At 30.0% G+C, this 21,410-nt stretch overlaps 2 protein-coding genes across 2 annotated transcripts; both read right to left on the bottom strand.

Annotated features, from left to right (window-relative positions):
• Positions 1-1,550: 1,550 nt before the first annotated feature.
• On the bottom strand, positions 1,551-3,211 carry LOC119605354 (low molecular weight phosphotyrosine protein phosphatase 1-like). The gene is made up of 3 exons (XM_037958401.1): positions 3,057-3,211; positions 2,646-2,998; positions 1,551-1,736 (listed from the first exon to the last, which is right to left on the bottom strand). The coding sequence occupies exons 1-3, from the start codon at positions 3,085-3,087 to the stop codon at positions 1,644-1,646; spliced, it is 477 nt and encodes a 158-aa protein (XP_037814329.1). The 5' UTR covers positions 3,088-3,211; the 3' UTR covers positions 1,551-1,643.
• Positions 3,212-4,798: 1,587 nt separating this feature from the next.
• On the bottom strand, positions 4,799-5,607 carry LOC119605508 (low molecular weight phosphotyrosine protein phosphatase 2-like). Its single transcript, XM_037958672.1, is given in 4 exon segments — positions 4,799-5,045; positions 5,106-5,237; positions 5,239-5,471; positions 5,531-5,607. Coding segments are annotated over 4 exon segments (477 nt in total). The 5' UTR covers positions 5,562-5,607; the 3' UTR covers positions 4,799-4,964.
• Positions 5,608-21,410: the final 15,803 nt, after the last annotated feature.

The following is a 21,410-nucleotide window of genomic DNA, read 5'->3' as shown; positions in this document are numbered from 1 at the left end:
TGTGTGTTGTTTTTATTTAAAATGTCAAAATATTTTTTTTATTTTTTTTATTTAAAATGTCAAAATATAACAGTATTTGAAGGGAGCGAATAAACTGTTATACTTAGCTAAATAACGTAATTTTGCGAACAGGAAGAAGAGAAATAAGCAAAAGCTTAATGTTAAAAATGGCGCGACACGGTTTTTGTAAAAGATTTCTTTGGTGTATTGAAAATTTGTGAAAATGATTAAAATAAATAAGTTTACGTTGTTTAAAAATAATATTTTGTGCAAAAGTTTATTTTAGAGAGAGTTTAAAATGAAATGTAATGAAAATAATTGAAAAATTTAATTAAAATTAAGAAATTTAAATTTTTCTTTGAAACAGTTTTAGTGTGGCAAGACGACTGCTGTAGTTTAAGATTAGAAAACAGGTAGGTGGTGTTTATTTAAATATGTTTATATATTGTGGATGACAATAATTACATTGATTATTTTTGGATTATCATTTTTTAAATATTCATAAATAAAAGAATCATATGGTGCCAGGATGCACTATTACATCATGGATGGTGCAAATTTGTTTGGTCATTACATGCATATGTACTTACATAGGTGTGTGTGTATGTAGGTACATATGTATGTTTCTGTATGTAGTATTTTAGTGGAGTTGATTCGGCAAACTTTATGGTTTGTTATGATAGTCGGAAGACTGAAATCAAAATATATATTAAATCATTAGATGTCATATCAGAGAAGTTCTCAACTTTTTGGACATACATTTGTACATAGTAGGATGATACGATGAAAAGGCATTTGGCATTTTTGAATAAACAGTTTTTACAATACCACTTTGTCTTTCTTTTGTTTAGAAAGAATACAAGATACAATTAATAATTACTTTCTGTTTACAACTATTGGAATAGGTTTAAGTCCGAATGTACTCATCCCGATGGTTGATATCAGGACAGGATTGTCATTTTTATTGCCCCACAAATAGTACAGACGACCGTATTGTTCAATGGTGGTTTCAACAGCACGTACGTCAAATAACTTGAGAGTATTCACATAATGGAGTGTTTTGTCTCCCATGCTGTTGTTATTGTATTCTCCACATTGCAATCAGGTAAAATGAAGATAAATAAATGACTTTTTATCAGAATAAAGGGTATATTTTTACCTGAGCTATTTACATATAATAATTAGGTGATGTCCTTGTGTATCGAAAGCACTTGGACTAATATTCACGTCTTGATCTAGAAGATGGAGGAGTGATGCAGCTGAAGCTGCTTTATAGCGTGACACAGTAGTTTAGAAACATTCATTTTTGGAAATCTCGGGACCTATTAGAGATATCGTAATGAAATTTCACATGGTAGAATGTGGGCCAGCGGGTAGCCCCTTCGAGTATCACATTTTTAGTCCCACACTTAAAAAGAAAACTGTCTTTGCTGGGTTTAAATTTTACCCTAAGCAAAGTAGGTTATTATAGTACAAATCCTAAAAAAACTACGAAATTTTCAAGTAATTTAAACTTTTCAATTATAAAAAAGTAAATATTCGATTTCCCCTTACTGTTATGATCACCGATCATAATAAATTCGATATTTTATTACAAAGTCTTTTTGTTTTTTTAGTTTCTATATACAACGTATTTTTAATTTCTAAATTTCATTTGCTAGCGCCTTCTGCAAAAACGCTTCACAAGCCACCACACATTGTTGATAAACTTTCTCAAATGCTGCATCAGTACGGGCCTATAAAAAATAAAAAATTATATATTTTAATAAAATTCAAATTGAATTTGTCCAAAGAGTAAAAGATTCTTTATTATAAGTATATGATGTAATAATGGGCCTTAAAAGTTTATTTGGTATTTATTAGGGTGATCGACTCGATTTTTCAACCGGTGTTAAAACCGGTTTTTTCTGCTTTACCAGTGTCGGTTTTTTCTTAATGCTGATTTTTCGAATATCGAATAACCCGGTTTTTTCACTTTTTAAAAACCGGTTTCGAATACTTTTATTTGCTTTGTATTCAAAGATTATTTAAATGAAATTTTTAAGTAAATCATAATACAGCCCGTCTAAATTTTGAAAATATTCGAGTCGAGGAGCTAGCGTATATTTTTCTAAAGCTCCTTTGGTTAAACTTTTTTGATTTTCCTAATTAATTAAAAAAAAATTATTTGTAAAATTAATAACTGTTTGATAAAATGTTATCAATCTTAAGATTATATTCCAATTACAATAATTCATTTACGGCTGAAATTTCATGGAAGTGTTGGAGGAATGCCTAAGCAAATTTTCAAAACAGGGCTTTTATAATAAGCTAGGATTACATAGTACCTTATGTTTAACAGAAGTGTCCCACTTTTTTCCTAATTTTTTTTATACTTTTTTTTTTTACTGTTAAAAATCATTTCGGGCCATGTTTTATTAATCAAATTTAAACATAAACACTAATTTTTTCACATTAAAATATATTTTTTTATTTATAATGAAAAACCGGTTAACCGGTTTTTTCTGAATTTAAAAAATATCAACCGGTTTTTTTTAAATGTCAAATATTCGAACTATTCGAAAACCGGTTTTTGGAAAATGTCGAATAATCGATCACCCTAGTATTTATACAATACGGACTTTAAAACAAACAATAATACTCACACAATATGGATCCTCTATAATTCTATCCGATTCTGGCAAACCAAATTCACCCAACATCAGTAGTTTTGCTTTTGAACCCTGTGGCATGCAGGCATCCAATTTAGCCATATTATACAAATCCATACCAAAAATATAATCAAATTCATTAAAATCAGAGGCCCTTATTTGTCGCGCCCGATTTTTATAGGGTAATTTATATTTTTTCATTATATTCATAGAACGAATATTGGGTTCTTTACCAACATGCCAATCAGCAATGGCCGCACTATCTACTTCCCAATCTTCATAGACATGATATTTTTTTATTGTGGCGATCATGACAGCTTCAGCAATGGGAGAGCGACAGGTATTGCCTAAAAATTATAAATAATTGTTGATTACATTTTATTACGAAGAAAAGCTCATTATTACCCAAACAAACCATTAAGATTTTCTTCTTCATTACATTTATAAAAAAAAAATATTTTATTTTTTTATATGTAGTATATATTTTTAAAATTAAGCAAAATTGTATTATGATTTTGTTGTTATTAACTATAGTACATATTTTATTTATTAATATACAACTTTTATTAACGAAATACAAAACACTAATGACAATTTTTGTTATTTAAAATTGAGAACTATTGTGAAATTAAATTTGTTTATATCAGAGAGGGGTTTTTGTGGGTTTTCTTATAACAAGTGCATTCGCTCTTCTTGTAGCTAGAGAACAAAATACCATTCAATTAAGCAGTTTATAAGTAGTAGGGTGATCGATTATTCGACATTTTCCAAAAACCGGTTTTCGAATAGTTCGAATAGTTGACATTTAAAAACAACGGGTTGATATTTTTCAAATTCAAAAAAAACCGGTTAACCAGTTTTTCATTATAAATAAAAAAATATATTTTAATTTGAAAAACTTAATGCTTATGTTTAAATTTGATTAATAAAACATGGCCCGAAATGATTTTTAACAGTTTAAAAGATTATAACTTTAGATCTAGTCGCCTGATTTACATTATTTCTTTAATATAAAAAAAAATTAGAAAAAAAGTGGGACACTTCTGTTAAACATAAGGTACTATGTAATTCTAGCTTATTTTAAAAGCCCTGTTTACGAAATTTGCATAGGCATTCCAACACTTCCATAAAATTTCAGCCGTAAATTAATTATTGTAATTGGAATATAATCTTAAGATTGATAAAATTGTATCAAACAGTTATCAATTTTACAAATATTTTTTTTTTAATTAATTAGGAAAATCAAAAAAGTTTAACCAAAGGTGCTTTAGAAAAATATACGCTAGCTCCTCGACTCGAATATTTTTAAAATTTAGGCGGGCTGTATTATTATTTACTTAAAAATTTCATTTAAATAATCTTTGAATATAAAGCAAATAAAAGTATTCGAAATCGGGTTATTCGATATTCGAAAAATCAACATTAAGAAAAAACCGACACTGGTAAAGCAGAAAAAACCGGTTTTAAACCCGGTTGAAAAACCGAGTCGATCACCCTAATAAGTAATAAGTTGGCTAGAACCCAACAAACAGTTTTTTTATAATTTCAAACTTTTATTTCGAATTTGAATGATATGATGAAAGTAACTTGTCCTCTAAAATCTTTCTAATCTGTTTCTAGATAACATGCTAGTACTTTGAGTTAAAATTTTATTTGCCCCTTATGGCGCCATATTTATTGAAATCCAGTTTAGATATTGCATGCACTTCTGCCCGTAAGCTAGTGTTGTGATTAGTATAAAAAGTTCCCTATTTGTCTCCTAATTTAGAGCCATCAGTGTAGCAACGAATTTCTATTTCTAAAAAAATCGATGAAATGAAATGTGTATACGACGCACCATAAAAAAACATGTATTGGCATATTTCGGATTCCCTGGTTATGACTTTATGCATAAGAAGGGTATATTCGTTATCTACGTCACCTTTTTTGTTGAAAAACTTAAAAGTTTTAAGTTAAAACATTTTCAATTGCTGCTGGGTAACTGAAAAAACCAAAATAAAAAACAGCTGACTTTTATTTTGACACCTGCTTCTCTTTAGTTCACAGCTGACAAATAAAAAGTTGACATTTGAATTACGTTGTTATCAGTTAGTATAACAGTTTTCATAGCGTAAAATGAAAACAAATTGAAAAAGAAGAAGAAAAAAGCCTAGAAAAGTTTAAATTATGGCGGCGGATTTTTAGCTTGTTTTCTCTTTAATACATAGTTTTCTTTCGTTTATTTCATAAAAAGTGTTTAAAATTAAAGAAAAGTGTGTGCTAGATTTAAGTAATTTATAGATTTTAGTGAAAAATTAAAAACATTTGTTTTTTTTAAAGAAGTGTTTGCAAAAAGGCCTCACAAGCTTGTTGGCATTGTTGGTAGACAATTTCAAAGGGTTCTTCGCCTAAAAACTGCAAAATAAATGAACTAAAGAAATATTGAATTACCACATAAATCCATTTCATACTAACATAATAAGGATCGTGTATAATCTTTTCATCGTCCTTTAAGCCATAATCACCCAATAATAAAATTTGAGCTTTCGCCCCCACCGGAGCCCTTCTCTTTAATTCTGCCACATTACCAGGATCCATGCCAAATACCTATGTAATCAAATTCTTGGAAATCTTCAGTTTTTATCACTCGTGCTTCCTTATCGTATGTAATACCATGTCTTTTCAAGACATTTAATGCTCTTTCATCGGGCAGTGAACCTGAATGGTAACCCACCAAGGCCGCACTATCAATGAACCATTCGTCTGTCGCAGCAGCTGCTTTGTTTTGCTGAATAATTTTCGCCATTACGGCCTCTGCTATGGGTGAACGACAAATATTGCCTGTAAGTAAAGAAATAAGTTTTATTTTTGTTATAATTAGTTTTATTCTTTAAACTTACCCATGCAAACCATTAGAATCTTTTTGGTCATTTTGGAGTTTAGTGAGTTTTTGTTAATTTCGTATTTGTTTGGAATTAATACAACAATTGGCCTGCAGATCAGCTGTTTGTGCGCTACTATAAAATGTGTAAATATTATTGTATTAACTTTACATTGGTAACAATTATAAAGCTTAATAAATAAAGGATCAATAACAACAAATATTACTAGGTCGTCACTGAAAATTTCAAGATATTGAATATATGTACATAATTCAAAATTTATGGGTTTATTACCTATAAAATGAATTTTGAATTTCACTCTGCCGCAGGTTTTATAAAGGTCACTTATGTATCGATCTGTATATTTATGCTAAATTATACATGTACATATGTATATGTATATATATACTAATATGGACATCTGGCTGATTTTCAGAATAGGATCTTTAATGATGAATTGGGTCAATTGTGGACTTTGAAAAAATATACAAAGGTACATACTATATGTTTCAAAGTTTAAATCAAACATACCTATTTTAAACTTGCCATTTTCTTAATTAAATTATTATTCCTTCTCCACACTTGTCAATCTTTTTGCCAAATGGAATGTGAAACTCTCCAATGCATATCAATTAGTCCTTATCACTGCATTCGTAGAGAGTATACGCACGTATGTATGTATATTGACGACAAACACTCACAACTAAATAAATGCATAATACCGCTTAAAATGTTCTACATTTCATCGTGTCTTTTGTACACTTTACTTTATTAGACTCACTCTTTAAGTATTTGTCCTGGTACGACAAACAGCAAATAGACGGGCAGATATGAAAACACACTCTTGTACCTTAAACCATAGATTTCTAACGTTAGTGTTATTGTGTTAATTGTGATTTGCCATCATCCTTTCGAAATTATTTATGCCATTCCTCATGCATCCTTTATATCATGCAGCAGTATGTAAGCAAATGTGGATTTGTTTAGATAAGAGACAAAAAAGACGGAATAGAAATATAAAATAAAAAAAAAAAATGGAAGAGGTTGTGGTAGTATCGCACTGTAGGTGGTTAAGCGACTTGATAACGATGTCAAGATTTAGCAGAATGAGTTAGAAGGTTTGCTATTCGTTCATCTCACTGACTGTATATGTGTTTACATAAGGATGCGACAAATTCTTACAATGTAACCACTACAGCAGCAACTATTATTACTACAACCACAACAATTAGTGCGCTGTCAGTTTATTTTAAGTTTATCAATGCTGCGACAGGATGTAGTTGTGAATGAAAGTGGATGGAAATGCAGCAGCAAGCAGGCTTTCCTTGCAAAAGGACAAGAACAAACAAATGATAATAAATGGTTTCATTTACGAATGACTTGAATAAAATAGTTGAATGTAGAATGATGATGATACTGTTGATAAAGATGGTATTCTTAAATAGGGGTCTGTTTTCTTATGCTCTTGTTTGTTGCTCTATAGAGTGCTTGTCTGGTTTTGACAGCAATTTGTGGCTTAAAGTGGGGGAATGGATGATTTATAAACATATATTTTCCTTCTAAAAATTTTGGTTTTTTTGATGAAATTTACATGTATTTTCTATATGCAGCATAGTGTCAACTGTTTTTCGTTGTATTTTTGTATGTCTTTTTTTCCTTTAATTCTACACGAGTACAACATTGTAAATCTTTAGCATCATGTCTACTTGAATTCTGTAGTATTCTTATGTGGAACAAGTATTTGAAAATTGGCAATTTAACAAAAATCAATACATACGACATAAAATGTCAATTGTTTAGAAAATATTTGTATGTTTGAAAAATTTTCGTTGTAAAAAGAAAATTGCAGTAGAATTTAGTGATAAGGAGGAATAAATAAATGAAATGTCTGCAACATGTTAGATTTAATTTGATTTTGGACAATCCCAATAATTTGTGAACAAAGTAGAATATATTTTTAATGATATAATTTAATTTTGATTATATATCTTTGGTTTGAAATTTACTTAATCTGTTAATATAATTTTTAACTAAATTGAAGAGCAATAATGCATTTTTTAAGGTTAGGTATGGGTTGTTCGCGATTTAGCGATCTTTTTTGTCCATATTGCCGTTAGCGCTCTTAGAAAGTCACATAAAAGGTGTTGCACTGCTACTTAGCAGAAAATATGGTTTGATATGTGTCCAATTGGTATCCTGTTTGTATACCTTTAAGAAGCCTTAACGAGATTCTATCGAGGCCCAAGACAGTCAATGTCCTTTTTCGTGAAATTAAAATCGTTATTGATATGATATTGGATCTCTTGAGTTTTGGGGGAATATGAATATCCTTTTGCGAAACAGTTCATCCAAAGACAAGTTAACAAAGATAACATAAACCCATCTTTTCATAACTTTCTTATTTTCAATCTTTAACTCCCTTATAAGAACCATATCGTGCTTCAATGATATAGAAAATTCATTAAATAACGTTGAGTATTTTGAATATAGAAGATGACATTCCTAACATTTCAGTTGAAGGATTGTTCAATTTCGAATAATTAAAACAATGGCCTGAGCAATGTTGTTTTCGAGGGTATACGCCAGTTAAAGAAATAACGTAGAATTGCGAAATTTAAAAGAAAAAATAAAGTGATGGCCTATATTATGTTGTTTTTGTATTTAATCTTACAAATATACATACTAGTTTGACTAAACGTTACGATTTTGAGAATTTGTTAATATTGATCAAATCCCCATCATTGATGGATGAATTGAAAAAAGGTGAATTCGTGGCATCATTGAGATATGACAATTTTACTTGCAGACATAACATTTATTATTTACATTGACATCATTAAGTAATAAACCATATCTTTGAAAGACAAATAACTATGACTCTCTTCGCATTGTATAACTTTTCTATATATGAAATTTTCATATGTAAACTTTTTTCTAATTTCCAACATTTTGTCAATCTTAAAATCTATTATAACTTTATAGACAACATCAATTGTTAGTACAAAGTTTTTGTTGCCAACATTTTATATAACTTTTTAATTTGTATGTATGCATATGTCAATTAAAGTGTCAAAATGTCTATAATTTTTATATCCTAAAGAGTTGAGTGAACAACTCATGATTTAAAAAAAAAAAAAAAACAGTAGAAGTGTAAACAATTTGCATTTAAGCTATCTAGGGAGTTGTATCCTGTTTTCCTTATTTGTTTATTTCTCTAACAATAGACTTTTAAATATTGTGCTTTTTGAAATTTTCAAGTACTCATAAGTTTCTATATGTATACATTTTTGTTATTCCAATTTAAAGTCATATCCTGTATTTAAATTCTACTTAATCTGTTCTTAAGATTTTGTGTCATTTAAATAATATTCTTCTTTTTGTCTTTTTTTTTAAATAACTTTTTCTCTATGACAAACTAAATGCCATGATTACTTATTTTATTTCAGTTAGTTTTTTGCATTTATTGTTGTATAATATTTCCATAATATATTCTATGTTCTTTTGTGTATTATATTTTTCACTAGTAGTTGACAGTGTAACTAGGATATTATGACGCTATAACTTACATATTTTATGTAAATTATGGCATTTAGGTTAATATATATATTTCGAAGAAGGAAGATGATATTGAAAAGATTAAACGTTTATTTTAAAGTCGTCTTATTGAACTTTCAGATGACATAATAAAGGTGTGTTCGCACTGTTATAACGACTCAAATATGGCCATAAACGGTACCTTCAGGATATGATACCTCGAAAACTTATGTGTAATGGCCAGATTCGTTCAAATTCAAACTTCCCCATTTAGAAGAGCTTGGAAGAGAGTTCTATTATAAAGAATCAGTAGGTCCCCCGGATTTTTTTGAAGAAAAACTGTTCACTTTACATCTATCACTCTGTTTCTTTTTTAACTCCCTCACAACCAGCAGCACAATTTTTATCATCACCATAATCATTGTCACCATCATAAATGGTTTTGCAAAAAAGTGACATAAAAGGTGATGGACCTTTTTACCATATGAATAGAAATAGAAAAACCTGAATACTGAGCATAGGAAATGAAACATTTTTACCTATCAGAGTTGCCACTTTCTTCCAACTGGGTAAGCTTTTATAACTTTAGATCTAAAAAATGGTGTTAGGTTGTTTTTCTTACGAATTTTTGTTCCAATATGTAGTGGAAGTATCTACCTTTAGATCTTCATAGAATATTTTGGTTTTAATTATTTTATTATTATAATCCAATCAGAAAAATGGAAATTGCGTTATCATCCTGATTACAAGATCGGTCTGGTCAATCTCATCGATATTTTACATCAACATGGACAGATATTTAAAAGCCTGATTAGCTCTGAGGCTTGGACTAAGAGTCTACACATACGAGTTTTAATTTAAATGCAATACTTTACTTATCATTTCTGATCCCAAATTCAACTCACTGGTTCAGCATGGAACCATAATTTCTTAGGTTCGATAGAGCCTATAATATAAGGATAATTTTCATTAAAGATTTTTGGTTAGTTTAATTTCGTGACAAAAGGAGTTTCAAAACAATTATGAAATTATGCGGAATTTCATCGCGATACTAAAGATTAAAAGTCCGGGGGAGTTTGTATGGGGGCTAGGGTCAAATGAGTGCCAATCATTACAATAATTAGTAGTGTCTTTCAAGTTTATAAAAATCTTTATAGTTTTTGATCGTTATGAGCTAAAAATCTCAAATCGGAAAGTCCAGTTGTATGGGGGTTAGGTGAAATAATGAACCGATTTAAACCATTTTTTTAAAAGGTTTCGAATAAGAGACCTCCTAATGATACCTTTTGGGTATCATAATTGGATAAGTTTTTGAATGATTAATTGAATAAACTTAGGAAAAATTCTAATGACTGTGGCAACGCTGTTAAAAAGTGTAAACTACATAATGTCAAGAGTCTTAAAATCTAAAATAAGTTTTACGGAAAGAAAAAAGACTAAATAGCCGTTAGCAGTTAATGAATGCACTATTTAGCAGTATGAGGTACGAATATTATCATATTTTTTGTATTTCACATTTTGTGAACTGTGTTTTAGCTCATCTTGTCCCACATATTTATTCCAAAACACTCTGGTCAAAGTTCTTACTCATGCATGCAGCATGTGGATACTGTAGAGTGTAGGATTTAAACACTGTTTTTTTTTTTTTTTTGCATTTTCTATGAACAAAAAGTTCAACAGAGATAAAGGTTACAAATACCCTTAAGTAATATGCATGAGAAAAGAAAAAGTCATAGTAAACTCAAAAGGGCAAAAAAAAGTGAAAAAATATCAACAGACATAATGCGGTAGTTAGCAAAATATTAAAATTTTATTTGCATAAATAAAATAATATTATATTCCTTTTGTTATTTTTAAATCCAATTATATTTTTGTGCAAAAAAAGTAATTAAACAATATTAAAAATGAGGGTTATTATAACAAATGATGTAAAAAACAAAGGATTTTAAAATGTAAAACAAATATGTATGTAGTATATTATTTCAGTTTGTCGCTTTGTTCTAGGATTTCAGTGCACTTAATGATTTTTTCAACATAAATAGTTATTAGTCATTTAAATATTATCTCAAATACATTCACCAAATAGCTGATATGTATGTAGTTATTATCTCTTTACAAAAAAAATTAAAATTTCGATCACATGTTAAAAAACTACAAACAGCTTTCGTTAGTAAAACCACAATCGCATGCAAAATCTATTAAGTCATGTCAGTTAAAATTGAAAATAAAAAAATGTTGTAAAACTAAAAATAATATTCGCACTTTTTTTCCTTGTTTATTTTAATATTTATTTTTCAAACGTTTCTATATGTCGCCAGTGTTTTTATATTCTTTTATTAGTTGTTCATGTTTTAACTGCGAGCATTTTTAAAATGCATAGAAAAAAAAAAACAGAAACAAACAAAAAACATTCATAACTGACAATTGTCATATAGAATTTTAGTAAAAAACTACATATATTTATGCACAACCTGATGTGACAGTTTGTTTTAATAATTAACGACAAGAAACATTTGCTACGCATACGTTATGAATCGTTAAGGGTGTCCCATACTTGTTTTTAGCAGGGTACAGATAGCGATCGAATTCAATTCGCTCGCGAGCGAGTTTAATTCGAGCGATTTAAATAATTCATTTTCCGGCGAATAAATCTATTCGACTCGCGAGTTTAATTTTTAAACTCGCGATAGGAGTTGAAAATTTAAAGAGCGTAAAATAGAACTCGCTCGCGATTCGAGTCAAAACGAGTTATTCGCGAGTTTTATAATTTTGTAAATGGTATAAATTTAAATTTATAAGGCATAATCAATTTATATATACAGTGTCTCACATAAGTATTCGAATTTGGTTGTACTTTGAAAGGAAACATAATTTAATAATATTTTTGCGTGTGAAATGAATAATTAAATTTGTTATATTGTCTAGAAAGTCCTAAGGTTTAATATCGCACTCTGTTAAATTTGCAAAAATTACATTTACTTAAATTAATTTAACTTTTTTTTAAAAAAGTCCGTAAAATTGATTCACAAAAGTATTCGAATTTTTCTTGTATTTCATATTTGACCTTATTTTACGAAACACATAAATTATAATCAAATGATTTTTTGCTTAAAATTGTTTTAAGGGGTTATTATCAACCGAAATTACATATTTTTAGCCCTTTTGCTCCACAATTTTGGAGCATTTGTATCACCTTTTCATGTAATATCATTAAAATGACAATTTTTTACCGGATTTGCAATTTTTTCCTTTTTTCTGGAAATAAAACCAAAAATTAATATTGCGATTTAATATAGACCCCTTGAGGTATCTAAAAATAATAGTTTTTTTTATAAGGATCTGCACTTAAACTTTCCAAGACGTATTTTTGATATCGTTCTTCTGTTTCTATTTGAATTATCTGGATCTTAAGTCCTTTTTAGTACCACTAGGGTCAATATTTTTCGACAAAGTTAACTAGTATATATTCATGCAGATATTAGCAATAAAATATTTTAAATTTTCAATACATTATAGCGATATACAACTCCAAAACATGCCTTAACAAAACGACATACTATACAGTAGATTTCAGTTTTTAGTACTCGTAACTTTCACGCTTATGTTGCCCATTACAATAACACTGTAAGTATAAAATTTTGGGTTTATTTTGATCATAGTAAATAATATTTAAAAGATATCAATATTTTTGAGTTAGACCATAATGATATGGTGACATGCAGCCTGGAGGCCATTGTTATATAAAAATAATGATTCTACTATATTGAAAGGTGTTTATTCGAGGCATGTTTTGGAGTTATACACTTCCACAATACATTGAAAACTTAAAATGTATAAAAGCTGATATCCAAAAAATACATACCAGAAAACTTTCCCCGAAAATTTTTGACCCTAGTATTATAAAAATAGTCCTAAGTTCCATTATATTGAACTAGCTACAGAAGAATGATCTCAATAATATATCTTAGAACATTTATATACAGATTCTTGTAACAAACAACATTATTTTTGGATATCCCAAGGGGTCTATTAAATCCCAACATAAAATTTTGGTTTTATCTCTGGAAAAAAGAAGAAAAAAATTACAAATATTTTCAAAAATCGCAATTTTAATGATATTACATGAAAAGAGGATACAAATCCCCTAAAATTGTGGACCAAATGGGCCAAAAATATATCCTTTCGGTTGATAGTAACTCCTTAAAACAATTTTAAGCATAAAAACCATTCGATTCTAGAATTTGTGTTTCGTATAATATGTTCAAATATGAAATACAGAATAAATTCGTATACTTTTGTGAAGTAGTTTTAGGGACTTTTTTAAAAAAAAGCTAAATAAATTTAAGTAAATGTAAATTTTTCAAGTTTTAAAAAACGATATATCAAACATAAGGACTGTCTAGACAATATAACAAATTAATTTATTTATTTTGCATAGAAAATATATTATTAAATTTGGTATCTTTTCATAGTTTACCTAAATTCGAATACTTATGAGAGACACTGTATGTAAATATGATATAACCACACACAAATACATATGTAGGTACATTATTTGCTGCAAATTAGTAGACACTTCGTACATACATACATACATACATACATACATACATACATACATACATACATACATACATACATACATACATACATACATACATACATACATACATACATACATACATACATACATACATACATACATACATACATACATACATACATACATACATACATACATACATACATACATCATTCAACACGTGTTTTATTATCTTAATAATAAAATTTTCCAAACCTTTTGATTCACAATCAATAATCTAACTGCCTGTTTCACAATAGCGAAACAACATTTTCTTTCTTATAAATATATTGAAAACAAAAACAAAATTTTTAATTTATTTGTTGTTTTCAATATATTTGTAAGAAAGAAAATGTTCTTTCGCATTTAGAGAAACCGGCAGTAATAAATAAAAAAATGTTTAAAGATCACTTGCATGTCCATCAATATACATATGTACAATGTACATACATAACTACAGATAAAAAACATACACATTTAAATAAAAAGGTAGACAATATATTTCTTATACTTTCCCACTTTTGCTTTGTCAGACCGTCATAAAACCTACGGCTACACAATCACACATACATAATTATTTCCCATATTATTGGTTCTTTTTTACTACCACAACAGAACCTGTTTCTTGCACACACACTTTGCTGATTTTCGGCTCGAATTTAACTCGAATTCAACTCGTTTTCCACTCGCTCGTAAGCGAGTTGAAAAAACAAAAACATGTAAATATCGCTTACGAAGCGAATACAAAACACATAAAACTCTAATTAAAATTGTGCTCGCGTGTTGAAAAATAAAACTCGCGATTTTGAATTTTAAAACGAGCGATATAAATAAAATAGCGATCGCGAGCGATATTTTTACCTACCCTGGTTTTTAGCTTGAATAGTAAATCGAGCTTTGCTGGAAAAACATTGAGATAGTAGATCTATCTCCTTCCCATCCCTTGATCTTATTAGGTTCAAATTTACACAGAGAAGTTTTGATTGTTTATTGGTCTTTGGTGTTTTGCGATGGATCGAAACGCTTTCTTTGAATCTTGGATTAAAAATATGAAAAATCCCAGCAGTCATTGGGTGAATGCTTTTCCATTACCAAATTTAAGGTTTTGACCGTCTTTGTGGAAACTCGCCTAGGGAAGACTACATCTTTGCACTCTTCAAAAGTAGTCTCACGGCTGCACTGTTGCTTAAATATTGGTAATTAACTTATCTATCAAAAGGTTAGCTACTCAGTAACAAAATATGAGTCGATTATTTAGGGCAAACGAACTTCAGTTGCGTTAACAGCTTCAAATTAAGAGAATGATTTCAGTCTAGAAATAGTTGAAGACAACCAAAAAACCCTTGAGCGAATATTATTAATGAATAAAGCATCTATTATTTATAAAGTTTCCAAGATTTTGCTTGGAATCCACATTATTTTGGCTACGTAACTGAAGTAGCAACCGAAATATATAATCGACTATTAATTTGGTTGATTTCCAAAAGGCTGCGCACATTTATTCTGCTTTTTTCCAACATAATACATAGTATCAAAATATTTCACTTTCAAAATTCAACATAATCACATGGAATGTACTCCCTTATCCTTTTAATCATTTACTAGAAAATTTTCCACTGTTGTGAATTTCCATACAAACAGCTTTCACGAACCAAATCAACTATTGTGAATGAACATTTCAAGGGAATATCACAATATCAATTTTCCATACGAATTAAATTAAAATTCCATTAGAATAAAAATTTGACTTCTTGTCACCGACACGAAATGATCTTAGAACTGACTGAATAAATGTCTACTATATACATCATTGCAGATCGATTATAACGCATCTATGTATATATAGTGTTTTATTGAAAATCTTGGACACCCTAATACATCAAATTTTACAGCAGTGATCGACACAAGGATAGTATCACACACATATTATCTTTTTTACATTACTTATTGTAGTTTTAATTTCGTATTTTTTTATTCTTTTTTAAATTTCATTGCCAGTTGAGTTGTTTACATGTTAATGTTTATAAAACTTCGTTCCCTGTTGGCATTAATTGTCTACCATAGCCTTACCAGAATGTAAAGTTATTAATATTTTGTTCATTGCTTATACACGTATTGTTTGTTTTGACACACCTCTCTATACTTTGCAACTACACTCTACGAAATGTGTAAAGTGTTTTTTTTTTTCGAGTGAAATTTAATATACTTCCAAAGCCTCTAAACAGCCTTTTGTTTATATATTCAAATCGTTTTGCAAATCTGTACGGAAAAGCAGTCAGTTAAAAAATTTACTAATGAAATTGTAAAGAAGAAAATCAAATTAGATTGGAAGTTCTCTTAATTTGATTTTTAGCTTATAATTTTTCATACCATATCTTTGATAAACATATTTTAGAATAAAATCTTTTGTGATTTACATTATTAGTCATTAGGTCTAGATCCTAGATAACTCTTCAAATTTAGATAGTATATAGTTCCCAAGTAATTGAAAAAATGGACTAATTGTTTCTCTTGACAGATAAAGTTTATCTTTTTATACCCTACACCACTATAAAATATTGGTCCTACACCCACCTTAAAGTACACCAATCGGCAGTTCGTCTGTCCATGTAAACCTTGTAATATTGCTTTATATCATGCAAAATTATGCTCTTATGTGTAAAATATGCAAAAATATGCTCTAACAAATCGATTCGTAATTCTGCTGAATTCTTCTTAGATAATCACAATACTATAGAAGCAGAAAAAGGAGATCTTTCGGCTCTGAATCCATAGCTTGCTAGAAATAGTAGGAAGTCTATTTGTCAAAGTTACCTATCTTAAGCCCATTGCAGAAAATACCAGATCCATCACAATTAATTTTTTGAAACATCGGTTTACATAATGCTGTTTACTAGGTTATCTTTACACCACTCGCTATTCGGGGGAACTTTGACTTAGAGCACTTTATAAAAATACATATGAGGAGAAATATAGTTGAATCTTGATATTTGTTGTGAAAACTACCCAGCAAAAATTTTCATTACCTTGTAATCTAGAAAGTAATATTGGAATCACGTGGAAACTAATTACTTTTGGGGTGAATAACTAATTATTTTTGTTCGACGAGGTTCAAATAATATGTACCTACCTTAAACAAATTAATAAATGGTTACTAATTTGATTACAAAAACTTTGCGAAATAACTAGTTACAAATAAACCTACAAATATGTTATGTTATAGCTAGTTATTTTGGGCCGACTTTGTATGTAGAAAACAAAAAAATAAAAAAATTCCTCTGCCGGGATTTGAACCCAGGCATTCAGTTGTTTTCTATGTTTCTCACTCCAGCCGCCTACTCGATGCTCCATTAACATGTTGCTTTTTGTAATTTTGAGAACGGCTTTTTACAAAAATATATAAATGAATGTCATTTTGAAAAAAAATAAACAGTATCCAGCAGGGCTCGAACCACGAACCCCCTGTTTGTTAAATGAACGACCTAGACAATTGAGCCATAACAAATCCAAATTGTTTTGTTCTTTACCAGTAATAACCTATTCAGCTAAATGAAATAATGTGGATGATAATGAACACTCATTACCAAGTAATATATGAAATAACTACTGGCTATTACCAAAAATTTCAGATTTTTTGCTGGGTACCAATGCAATCTGGTAGTTCTTGAGTTTATCGAATACTTATCTGATAGTGTTCAAATCTATATTGTTGTTACACAATACACCATTTAATATAATTTAATAATTTTTTATTTCGAACATTTTGTCTTATTTTTTTCTATTGTATGCTTAGTTTGTTCTCTAAGTAGTTTAAATTGTTTTAAACAATGTGGTTTTTAGAGAAAAATTTACCATGATATATCATGGGAGTTACTATGTTAATTAAATTTTCTTATTTGTAAAAAAAAAAATTACATTTTAATTAAAATTGAAGAATATACAGAAGTATTCTCTACAAAATTGACTTTTACCTTACTGTTTTATTTACTCGAATGCATTATAATAATTTGCATTATCCTGTTTGACAACTTAGATAAAATTTTTTAATAAGTCACATGTCAAGATAATGTAAAACATTAATTTAAAACTAAAAGTATATAAAATCGCATAGATACAAAAATGTATTTGCATTAAATTTTGTCCATTATCCCAATGACAAGCTTTCAAAAAATGTCATTATTTTTTTTTTGCACTCTTCTCAAAAATTATACAAAAATACGTGTTTGTTCATTAAGTTAGTACATGCAAAAGTATTTTACCGCAACTAACCAAGCAACCAACCTACCAAATCAATTTAATTTCATTTGATGGCATTATATTTTATTTTTGGTAGTTTACATTAAAACTCCATTATCGTATTTAATATTTAAATTCTTTTGTCAACCCTTTCCACTTGAACACTGCACTACTTGTCCTCGGCCAGCATTCTCCTCCTGCTGTCCGCCCACTGAACGGAATAAATCCTTAAAAATAGGGAAAAACAACTAAGGAAATTCAAATAACAATAGTGTTGGTAGCCAACATCCTCTTGATGTCTGTAAATATTATTTACTTCCGTCTGTGTAATGTTTATTTTGTGTTAAAAAAATTAAAGAAGAAATATTTATCTCGTTGTACGAGAATATTTTTATTATACCATTTGATAGTAGTCTGTGTCTCAGTCTAAAGTCTCATACACAAACGGTATGAGATAAAGAGTAAATTTATAATAAAACTACTACCAAACAGTCTCAGTACCTTCATATGACAACTGCATCCTTACAAAAAACCCGAGACCAACCAAAAAAAGAAAGGAATGTACTTTATGTTCGTTGTAGCCAAAAAAATGAAAATGAAAGAAAATGTGTATTATAATTTTAACTGTATTTAAGAGCAGGAGTAGATTTGTAAAAACTACTAAAGCAGAAGTTAGGAAGAATAAAATATTCAGTTTTCATCTTGGGATAGAATGGCTACTTCGATCCCGACTACTGTTTTATTTTTTCTCTACCGATCTAAATAGTTTTGATCAAATGTTGAAGCAAATGACTTTTGAGTATGATTTTGCGATGAAATCAGATCAATCATATTTTAGTTTAATACGATCAGTTGACACATGACTTAATGCGGTCCCATTCGTAATTTTCCCATTATATATCGAACGTGTTGAGTTGTATTTAAGATCGAGTCAAATGTATCTTACTTTAACTTTTTGAGCTTGGTTTCAACTACGATCGATTCCCAAAATAATTTTCTTTGTAAAAGATGTTAATGCTCAATAAAATCACCATATTTTCAGGATTTAAACACTTAGGTTAGGTTAGGTTGATAGGATGATGTATCTATATTAAATCCGAAGAGTTACACCTAGGTCACTATCGGGCCTGTTGTGCGCTCCTTTTCATGGAAAATGTTTGTTGATAAAAACAAAATCCTTATTTAGTATTCACTTTAGAAACTCAGTTTCCTGGACGTAATTCGGGCCTATTGTCCGCTCCTTTTCATGGAAAATGTTTGTTGGTAAAAACAAAATCCTTATTTAGCATTCACTTTAGAAACTCAGTTTCCTGGACGTAATTCCAAAGAATTTTCCAACCAGTGTTCGTGAGAGATCTAATTCGGCGAAAACCTGGCAATGGCAAAGAAAGTGCTCCAGAGTTTCACTGTCCTCTCAGCAGGCTCTACATTCGTAACTCCATAGGATCTTTGTGGTTCTACCCACGGTTTCATTATTCCAAGAGACCTTATGTTTCTTTCACCCATAATTTTAATTCTGAGCTCGTTGCGTCAAACGGCTCCAGAGTTTCACTGTCCTCTCTACAGGCTCTACATTCGTATTTGGTATAGGTGTGCCCGTAATCCTATGTGTCCACTCAGATTACGTACCATCAGAATTGTTCATTTTGAGGAGCCTCTCGTCCTGTTCTCGTAAAGGTAACCACATAGGATCTTTGTGGTTCTACCCACGGTTTCATTATTCCAAGTGACCTTATGTTTCTCTCATCCATAGTTTTAATTCTGCCCTCGTTGCATCAAATGGTTTTTCGTTCATCAGTTTAAATACCTCAAGCTCCCTTCCCTTTAAAGCTTTTACATTCGCTCTTTCATTACCGACTACTCCCGAGTGGTCTGGTACCCATATGAGCTTTTAACAATCCAATACGCTTGGATTAACTTATCATCTGATATCGCCCAAATTGAATTCTGGCTGTCGGTAAATATGTTAAGACCTGTGGGCGCCATATTTATTCTACTCTTATTTACGCATTACGTTATTGCTCGGACTTCTGCCTGGAAGCTAGTGTTGTGATTAGGTAAACGGTAGTATATTTCTGTTTCTGGGTCTTCAATACAAAACCCCAGGCCCACTTTGTCTCCCAATTTAGAGCCATCTGTGTAGCAACGGATTCCTACTGGTGTTTGCTCTAATGTTCCGCTTGACCAAGACATTCTATCTGGGATCAGCGTTTCAAAGTTTCCGCCATATTTGTCTTTCGTATGCGATCGGGCACGGACGTTGATTGTGTATAGCCTTTCAAAGCGTCGAGTATACATTGATGACGTGTCCTATAACCGCTTTTGGTCAGTTCACATATAGTTATAAGCCGTTCGGCAGTAAGTTCCGCCTCATATCTTATATATGTTTCAATGGGTGGAATATCTAGTGCTCATGGCTCCACTTATACCCAAGCAGCATGTGCGCTGAACTACCCGTAGTAGTTTGATATTACACTTTTTTTCCAAAGAAGTCCACTAGATTATTGAAGCATAACTTAGAATTGGTCTAATTTCATTTTTATAAAGCCAATGTGTCATAGTAGGACTAAGGCCCCAGTTCATGCCTATGGTTCTTCTACATAGCGCCCAGAACCTATGTACCTTGTTAATCCATTCCTCTACGTGGTGCCTCAATCTTAATTTCCGGTCAAGGATTATTTTGTACTATTGTTTGTTTTGATCGATGTGGAAGTTCTCTCTGAAATTCGCTTCACTAAATGGGGTATGCTTAATTGACTTACTTAGTTCATGGTCTCAAAAAAGAACAGTTCTTTTGGGGCGGAATCCAAATTTTGTAAACTTTGTTTTTTTTTTTGTTTGGCGTCCATCCGCTATTGTAATATGTATTTTTTTTACAAAGTTCTCTTTCAAAGCTCTGTTTAATAGTAAACGAATACCCAAAAAAAGAAGACAAGTGAGTAAGAAGTGTATGATGTCTGGACCAGACAACAAATACACCGTAACGAAAACCAAACAAAACAAATAACAAAAATTCATACACAACGACAACAACACACAAAAATTGTTGAGGGAGGCCTTTACTACAAAAACAAAGGAAAACACGTAAAAAAGGATAAAATTTATAAGTACCGGTTAAAAGGAAAATAACAACAATACAAAAACAAAAATATATACACTGATACAGACACTCACACACACGCAGAGACAATTCACAAAGTTATCAAAACAAAAAACAAACAACGAAAACTGACTGCAAAGTGGTTGTTGGCATCATCCTCAACTAAAAAAAAGTAAAAAAATAAACAAATAAAAGCCGGTAACAACATAATGTTGATATGAACAAAATTGCAGCAACATGAAACATTTGTGATACTTTCATTAAAATACTTTTTGAAATTTGTAGCAACATTGTTGCTCCGATGACAAGTCAGTGACATGTCGTATTTGTTTTTTATGCATTACAAATGTAGTAGTATTGTTCGTTGAATATTTTTACACAATAAACAAAAAGTTCGCTTTATGTTGCAGAGTTTAAAGAACAGTTAGCGATATAAATTTAGGGTA

The sequence above is a fragment of the Lucilia sericata genome, unplaced genomic scaffold, assembly GCF_015586225.1.
Source record: "Lucilia sericata isolate MDLA Ls3-8-SP2 unplaced genomic scaffold, ASM1558622v1 Contig000015F_arrow, whole genome shotgun sequence".
NCBI lineage: Eukaryota > Metazoa > Arthropoda > Insecta > Diptera > Calliphoridae > Lucilia > Lucilia sericata.
The sequence above is the reverse complement of the archived record's forward strand: the minus strand, read 5'-3'. Positions and strand labels throughout refer to the sequence as shown.

Bases quoted from the DNA above. Each gene is read 5' to 3' on its own strand.
- LOC119605354 (XM_037958401.1), bottom strand. From the start codon at position 3,087: ATGAAGAAGAAAATCTTAATGGTTTGTTTGG. The intron at 2,999-3,056 runs GTAATAATGAGC...TATAATTTTTAG, and splicing joins AATCTTAATGGTTTGTTTGG to GCAATACCTGTCGCTCTCCC. The intron at 1,737-2,645 runs GTGAGTATTATT...TATTTTTTATAG, and splicing joins TTATAGAGGATCCATATTGT to GCCCGTACTGATGCAGCATT.